General features: G+C 45.5%; 1 protein-coding gene across 1 annotated transcript in view; it reads left to right on the top strand.

Annotated features, from left to right (window-relative positions):
• Pcyox1 (prenylcysteine oxidase 1) overlaps window positions 1–4550 on the top strand; it is a 10299-nt gene extending 5749 nt beyond the window's left edge. The window contains exon 6 of the mRNA XM_050165330.1: window positions 1702–4550. Within this exon, the coding sequence (XP_050021287.1) occupies window positions 1702–2360 (659 nt within the window). The 3' untranslated portion in view covers window positions 2361–4550. The remainder of the gene's footprint in view (window positions 1–1701) is intronic.
• Window positions 4551–8795: the final 4245 nt, after the last annotated feature.

Below are 8795 nucleotides of genomic sequence, written 5' to 3'. Positions count from 1 at the left end.
CCGCCCGGCCCAGGTGCCATACTTCTATACTTCTAATAGCTTCTTTATGCTTATAAAAAATTAAGGAATATATATCCAATTGTATTACTTTGAGGACAATTTTCTACTCTGTAAGAACAAAATGTGGAACCTTCCCTTTGAGAATGAGGTTTTTTTTTTCTATATCCAATGAGCCAGGGTCATGCCCTTTAGCACAGTTGGGAACATATCTGCATGAGCTGTTCTATAATTTTATAAGAGATGCCAGGACTTTTAAGAGATACCAGAAGAAAAGATTTTTCTGGCCTGGAAAAATGGCCTAGTGGGTAGGAGCACTTTCTGCACATGCATGAGGACCTGAGTTCAAATCCCCAGCACTCTTGTTTAAAAACAAGAACCAGATGTCTTTCAGATATGCTTGCAAACGCCCCCCCCCCCCCCCCGTACTGTGGATAGTATAGATAAAAATAATACTACAGTTTACTGCCAGCCCTAGGTTCAGTGAGAGACCCTGCTTTAAGGGAACAAGGCAAAGAGCGATAGAACATGACCCTCCGTGTCCTCTTACTGCCAGCCCTAGGTTCAGTGAGAGACCCTGCTTTAAGGGAACAAGGCAAAGAGCGATAGAACATGACCCTCCGTGTCCTCTTCTAGCCTTTGTGTGCATGTCCAGTTGCAGACACATACTTACATAGGTGTGTATATGTACCTGTGCACACACCACACACACTAGAGTCATGGGCTGGGTGTGCATCTTGGTTGGTAGAGTACTTGCCTAGCATGCGTGAAGTCACGGGATTGATCTCCAGCACCACAGAAACTAGGTGGCTGCACTTACCTTCTAGTTCCGATACTCCAGCAGTGGAAGCAGGAGGATCAGAAGCTCAAGGTTTTCTTTGACAGCATAGTAAGTTTAAGCTACATGAGACACTCTCAAAATAAAAGCAGGGCTGGGAAAATAAGAGCCTTTTCAGGGAAGTGCTTGCCACGCAAGCATGAGAGTTTGAGTTTAATCCAGGACCCACACAGAGAGCCAGGCGTTCTGGCAAGTGCTTGTAGCTGTGGTGCTGGAGAGAGTCGAGAAGAACATCCCTGGGGCTCGCTGGTGCCAGCATAGCCTATGATGAGCTACAGTGAGAGAAAAGGAAGGTGGGAGGCTAGAGAGATGACTCAGTGGTTAAGGGCACTTGCTGCTCTTGCAAAGAACCTAAGTTCAATTCTCTGCACCCACATAGCAGCTCACAGTTGTCGGAACTCCAGTTCCAGAGGATCTGACACCCTCTTCTGGCCTCCACAGGCACCAGACATGCACTTAGTTTCCAGACATACATGTGGGCTAACATTTTAATACATAAAATAATAATAAAAATAAATCTTAAAAAAAAAAAAAGGCAAGGGGGTTGGAGAGATGGCTCAGCGGTTAAGAGCACTGGCTGCCTGTCCAGAGGTCCTGAGTTCAATTCCCAGCCACCACGTGGTGGCTCACAACCATCTGTAATGAGATCTGGTGCCTCTTCTGGTCTTCAGGCATACATGGAGATAGAACACTGTATGCATAATAAATAAATCTTAAAATAAATTAAAGATGGACAGCTCCTGGGAGAACCATTGAGGTTAACCTCTGGCCTCCACACACAGAAGCACATGTATACAAACCAAGACAAGAAATGTTGCAGGGTTATTTTTAGAAGCACTAAGAACTGTATTCTCCATGCTCTCTAGGAAGTCCCACGAAGATGTATGAAGTGGTTTATAAAACAGGAGCTGAGACCCATTCTGGCTTCTATGACATCGTCCTTGTGGCTACGCCATTGAACCAGAAGATGTCCGACATAACTTTCCGCAATTTTGACCCACCCATCGAGGAATTCAATGACCCGTATCAGCACCTGGTGACAACTTTCATTCAAGGAGAGCTCAATTCCACTCTCTTCAGCTCCAGACCCAAGGATCAGTTTGGCCTTTCCACGGTTCTTGTCACTGACGACTCGGATATGTTTATTAACAGCCTGTCCATTGTGGCTTCTGTAAGAGATAAGGAGGGTCCTGCCCCGGCGGTGGACGGCATGCACGTGTGGAAGACCTTCTCTAGGGACGTCCTCACCAAAGATCAGGTCTCAAAGCTCTTCCTGTCCTATGATTATGCGGCGCGGAAGCACTGGCTGCCCTACCCTCACTATGCGCCCCCCCAGAAGTGCCCCTCCATCATCCTCCACGACCGGCTCTATTACCTCAACGGCATCGAGTTTGCTGCGAGCTGCATGGAGATGAGCGCCATTGCCGGCTACAATGCAGCTCTCCTTGCCTACCATCGCTGGAACGGCAACGAGGACATGATTGACCAGGATGACCTGTATGAGAAGCTGAAGACGGAGCTGTGAGTGAGCACTGCCCTTCCCAGAGCATCCTGCTCCTGAAGGCCTGAGGCAGCAGAGGCGATTTTGACTCTTTACCAGCACTCTTCGTGTGGGTCACGGGCAAACACGATGTTCCTGTGCATAGGAGAGCTTGATCTTCAGCCAGCATGTCCTCCTCTTCGGTTTGGGGGAGGTACAGGAGGATTGAACCTAAGGCCCTGTGCATGCTAGGCGAACACTCTGCTACCGAGCTGAGCTACACCCAGCCCTCTTTGTGGTTTATTTCTTTTGAGACTGGGTCTCACTAAGTTGTTCAGCCTCCAGAGAGCCTGGGTTTACAGGCTCTCGCCATTAGGCCTGGCTTTTAACTACGGGGAGACACTGGCAGAGTTCCCCAGACTTTTCGGGGAGGGGTTGTTTTGAGACAGGGTTTCTCTATATAACAATCCTGGCTACTGGAACTCGCTCTGTAGACCAGGCTGGCTTTGAACTCACAGATCCACCTGCCTCTGCCTCCCAAGTGTTGGCATTAAAGGCGTGCGCCACCACCACCCAGTGTTCTAAGAATCACCTGGAACTTGATAAACACCTGGATTTGGACTCAGTGAGCTGGATGTGGGCCTGCATTTGCTTTAAATTATACAGCAATATATTTCTCTCTCTCTCTCCCTCTTTTTTTCCCCCTCTTTGGAAGGTGTTGAAGCTGTGTCTTATTTTGTACCCCAGATTGGAACTCATTATGTAGTCCAGGCTGGTCTTTAAGTCACAGCATTCCTCCTGTCTCAGCCTCCCATGTACTGGGATACGGGAATGAGGTCCAGTTCCTGGCAGTTTACATTCCTAATGTAAATGTGCACAAGCCTGAAGTCATGACTTTAAGAATGTGATTCTTTTATTGCTTCCATCTTGGTTTTATCACGGATAGGCTATTAAATCAGGATATTGACACTGTGGTACCAGGCCCTCCTGTGAGGAGACCTGTGCATTTCTATGCTATGCTAGGGATTGAGCCCAAGACCCTGAGTATCCCAGACGAGGCCAAGTGCTCTTCCACTGAGCTACAATCCCAGCTCCAAGAATAGCCCCAAGAACTCCTGGGCCCCACATCCAGAGAATGGGATTTTCTGGGTTGAGAATGGGGTCTTGGCCTGTAGCTTTGTCAAGTTCAAGTTCCTAGCCTGCAGCCAAAGGTGAGCAAATCCTGGATGTGGGGTTAGACCTTCTATAGAGAGCTTTGAGTGCCTTAAAAGTGCTAAGGAACACAAACCATGACCGGAGCAGGCCCGTGTCAGAGGTGAATGTTCGGTCCACCCTCAGCACTGGTCGCCATGGAGACTAGCCCTGCAGCAGAGGCAACTGGGGCAGCCCAGAGCAATTGACCGTAGAGCCAGGCTCCATGGCGACATAGTTCAGAGGAGATCACTTCAGATGCGAGCATTCAGGGTGAGAGGGTGTCGCTGAAATCTTAAGACGGCGAGTGGCTCTCAGCTGTGGTTGTCTGTGGAAGCTCAGGGTTCTCATGTAGTCACACTCAAGAAATCTAGCTTTTTGTCTACCGCTAGGTCACCAGTGACCATCATAGTCACTAGTAGTAAGAGAAAAAAAGCAATTTTGCCTGCCTTGGTGGTGCATGTGTGTAAACTCAGTACGCAGAAGCAAGAGGATCAAGAGTTCAAGGCCAGCCTGGGCTGTAGCAACACCCTGTCTCAAGGAATAAAATCCAGGTCTTTTCACCGTATTATAGCATTGCATCAGCAAAGTGGTCTAAGAAAACCCTGATTCTTAAAAATTATTCTCCCTGGTACAGCTGTGGGTATTAATAATGTGTGGAGAAAGCAGCGTGATGTAGTTGGTATCATGACAGGAATAATTAAGCTCATTGTCTAGCAAGAAGTTGGCATTCTTTCTGATGTGTCCAGACGTTTGTATCTTTTCCTGTTGTGGTTTCAATGAACATGGTTTGTCAAGAACACTGTTGTGGATTTGATACAGCAGCTCCTCATCTGAGGGATGGATGTGTTTCGTGACCCCCAGTGGGCAACTGGAGCTGGGAAGCAGTGAGCCCCATCTGTTCTATTTTCCACATGTACAGTATACCTATGATGGAGTTTTAATTTATAAATTTGGCACAGTAAGAGATTAACAACATTAATTGTAAAGTAGAAAAATTGTAACAATTTACCATAATGGAAGTCAATTAAAATTTACAACTTATTTCTGGCATTTTCTCTTTTTTTTCCTAGATAGGGTCTCACTATGTAGCCTTGGCCTCAGAGACAGCCTGCCCCCTCCCCCGCCCCACTCCCCATGTGCTGGGTTTAAAGGTATGTGCACGTAGCACTATTTCTCGTCTTTTCCATTGACTAACTGCAGACGGATCAGCACCACCTATGGCAGGACGGCTGCAGATGCAGGGAAATACAAGATAATTAAATTTCTATAGTGTGTGGACTTTGATTTATAATGGGATGTATTTGGGTTTATAATGTAAAATTTTGCTAGTGGGTAGGAGAGTTGGCTCAGTGGTTTAAAGCACTGGCTGCTCTTCCAGAAGACCTGAGTTTAATTCCCAGCACCCACGTGGCAGCTCATAACAGTTTGTAAACCCATTTTCAGGGGTCTAGGCACATTCTTGGTGCACAGACATACATGCAGACCAGATACACATACATATAAGAAAATTTTTAAAATCTTTACGTAGGTGTGGTTACATAAGCCTTTAATCCCTGCACTTGGGAGGCGGAAGCAGACAGATCTATGAGTTTGATGCTAGCCTGGTCTATGTAGTGAGTTCCAGGCCAGCCAGGACAATGCTCTCAGACCTTGTCTAAAATAATAATAGTAGTAGTAATAATAATAATAAGTTTTAAAAAACTGTTTGAGCCTCTGTTTCAGAAAAAAGTTATCAAATCAAAAGTTTAATGTGAAAATGTATATAGCTCCAACTGTAGGTGCTAGGAAGACAGACCATTTGGAGACGGGCCATGCATTTCTCTGCAGAGCAGTCCTTATAGAAATTTATCTTAAGGCTTCTGAGGTGATTATACAGTGCCCCATGGGAGTTCAAAGCCAAGATACGGCCAGCAGCTCATGGTACACACCAAAACTTCATGCTCTCCCCCTAGAGACAGTAAGAATGTTCCAGAACTACATTTTCACACGGGATGCTTTGCAGGAATGGGGTTTGCATCTGAGCATGCTCAATTTAAGATGTAACCTATATAATAAATAAATAAATCTGTAGCTGGGCTGTGGTGTCGCACGCCTTTATTCCCAGCATTCAGGAGGCAGATTTTTGTGAGTTTGAGGCCAGCCTGGTCTACAAGAGCTAGTTCCAGGACAGGCTCCAAAGCTACAGAGAAACCCTGTCTTGATAAACCAAAAAAAAAAAAAAAAAAAAAAAAGAGAGAGAGAGAAATTTATTTCATTATTTGATGTGTATATGTGTTTGTCTGCATGTATGTTTGTGGACTGCATGTGTGCCTAGTGCCTGCAGAAACCAGAAAAGGGTATCAGATATCCCTTGAACTAGAGGTACAGATGGTTGTGAGCTGTCATGTAGATGCTGAGAATCAAACCCAAGTTCCCTGGAAGAGCAGCCAGTGCTCCTTATCACTGAGCCATTTCTCCAGCCCCTCATTAGCTTCTTCAGTAGTACACATTACAGTATCAGATCTGTTTTTTTTTTAGCCATAAATATTTATTAAGGGAGAGAGAGAGAGAGAGAGAGAGAAAAGGAGGAGAGAGGCAAAGCCCCTTGTGTACACTGGGAGAAAACAGGAGAGAGAGAGAGAGAGAGAGAGAGAGAGAGAGAGAGAGAGAGAGAGAGAGAGAGAGAGAGATGGCGGCTCAGATCTGTTTTGAGATTGCCCATGTAGGGAATTAGGAATTAAGGTCTGAATATTTAAGACATCATAAGTCACTTGGGTCAGGCTCCAAGCGGTGGTTCTGATTGCTATACTGTGGAAATTTTTGCTCTCCTATCATTCGGCTCCTTCCCATGCTAGTCCCTGACAGAGCAGTAAAATCAAGTCATTGCCTAGGGGTGAAGCTAATCTGGAGCTTCTGAACAGAGGCCTAGTGAGGCTTAGTGATCTGTCAGGGTTGTGGGAATACAAGGCATTGAAGGTGAAGGGAGCAGTCGTAAATTCACAGAAACATACTTGCTTCTGACACTGGAGTGCTGAGATTAAAGGTGTGTGTGAGATCACATCTGGCAACCATACTTTATTTTAAACTCCGTGGTCACTGATCTGCTGGATAACCCCAGCAGTTCCTCCCACAGAATCAGGCCTGATTGGAAAGTACTTTGCCATGCACATGGAGCCGGAGCCTGAGCAGCAGTAACCCCCTCAACTCCCAGTCCCCCAGTGGGCTTCCTTGGCACCAAATGGAGACTCCCCAGCCCAACAGCCCACCCTTGCAGAGGCATCTTCCGTGGCACTCACTGCAAGTCCTTGGCATGCAGACTTGTTCTGTTCTGTTCTAGTCTGTTCTTCTTCCCCCTTTATTTAACTGTAAGACAAATATTACTCTACAGCCTCTCCTTACTGGTAGGAAATTTTCTTTCCTGCTTCTCACCAACTCTTCTGCCTGTTTTCCCTCTGGTTTGGACTACTGAATGTAGATAGTGCCGTAGGATTTCTGGATAGGTCTTTTCTCTACAACCCCAGAGTTAAAATTGGGAGCCAGCCCTGAAGTGAGTGCCACGCCCACAATGCTACAGCAGCTAAGTAGGGTGTCCCCATACTAGTGACAGAAGGGAAGTCCTTCCCACAGAGCTGTTAAACTAACATGTTTCAGGGGCGTTCTTTTGGATCCTTGTGCTGCGGCCAGCCCTGACAGCTTTTTTTTGCCACCGTCTGGAGAAGCACAGAAACAACATTTCTTATGAGTTCTCAGCCCTTTAGATTGAAGCCACTGACACATCCTCCCTAAGGTTGCTAGGGAACCACTGGCACATCCTCCCCAAGGTTGCTAGGGAACCATGCCTGTCTTTTCATTTTTTTTTCCTTTGTTGTCCTGGGAGCTGAACCAGGATCCCTTATATCCCAGGAAAATGTTATATAGCCAGCTCATCTCTTCCTTTTTGTTTGAATTCTTTTGGGCTTTTTGAGGCTTAGAACATTTTTTTAAATAAGAGTTTAAAATTTTATTTATGTGCATGTGTGTATCTCTATGTATGTTGCAAGAATCTTTTGGGAATAAGCACTCCAATACCAATAAGAGAGGAAGAGAGATGTATTCATCCGTGGACCAAAGCCAGGATAACTCCTAAAAGGCCTCCATCCGAGGACCAGTTTGTCTTCTCATTTTCTATTCTAAAACCACTAGGAGGATGAGCAAGCAAGATTTTACAGACGTGTACTTGGCAGTCAGCTCATTTTTTTTCCAATTTTTAAAAAAGATTTAATTATTGCTGGGCAATGGTAGCTCATGCCTTTAATCCCAGTACTATGGAGGCAGAGGCAGGTGGATCTCTGTGAGATCAAGGCCAGCCTTGTCTACAGAGAGAGTACCAGGACAGGATTCAAAGCTGCACAGAGAAAACTTGTCTCAAAAACAAAACGACAACAACAAAAAAGATTTACTTATTTATTATATGTAGTGTTCTGCCTGCACGCCAGCAGAGGACATCAGATCTCATCATAGGGGGCTGTGAGCCACCACGTGGTTGCTGGGAATTGAACTCAAGGTCTCTGGAAGAGCAGCCAGTGCTCTTAACTTCTGAGTTATCTCTCCAGCCCCCAGCTTTTTGTTTTTAAAGGCACAAATTCTAGATGGCAGGGTAAGCTATCATGGTCAGGTTGTTAAGAGCAACAGCCCATTGTTTCAGCCACATCTCTAGGTCATTCTGTTCCAAGTAGAGAGTAAAATCATGCTTGAGAAGGAGCAGTACAAATAGTGCTGTAAGAAACTCTGATAGTTAGTCGGTTTTTTTTTAACCTTATTCCATATCAATGTATATGCATGCATTTATGGGTATGTCCACAGAGGCCAAAAGAGGAAGTTTGTGAGGTGTCCAGTGTGGGTGTTGGCAACTGAACTCAGATCCTCTGGAAGAACAGCAAGCCTTCTTAACTGCTGGACCATGCTCTAGCCCTTTAGGCCTTTTGAATTAAGTTAATTCATTTACTTAGCTTGAGACAGGGTCTCTCTTTGTAGCCCAGGCTGTCCTGGAACTCATTATTTAGACCAGGCTGGCCTTGATCTCACAGAGATCTGCCTTCCTTTGCCTCCTGAGTGCTGGGATTAAAAGGCTTACTCTTCCATGCCTGGTTTTTGGCCACATTTTTAAAAAGAGGAAATATGAAAATTTCAGACTCTTTGGTACTAGGTCAAGAGACATAAGATATACAGAGATACCAGAGTGGTTTGGAGAGCCCTGATGTAGTTTGTAAGTACAGGATACTTAGTCCAAACCATCAGGAAGACACTTGTGGGAAATCTTAGCTAACT

This window comes from Alexandromys fortis, unplaced genomic scaffold, assembly GCF_014885135.2.
Source record: "Alexandromys fortis isolate MF-2015 unplaced genomic scaffold, M_Fortis_MF-2015_v1.1 scaffold_158, whole genome shotgun sequence".
NCBI classification, from domain to species: domain Eukaryota; kingdom Metazoa; phylum Chordata; class Mammalia; order Rodentia; family Cricetidae; genus Alexandromys; species Alexandromys fortis.
Note: the sequence above shows the minus strand (reverse complement) of the source record. Positions and strands in the feature narration are given on the sequence as shown.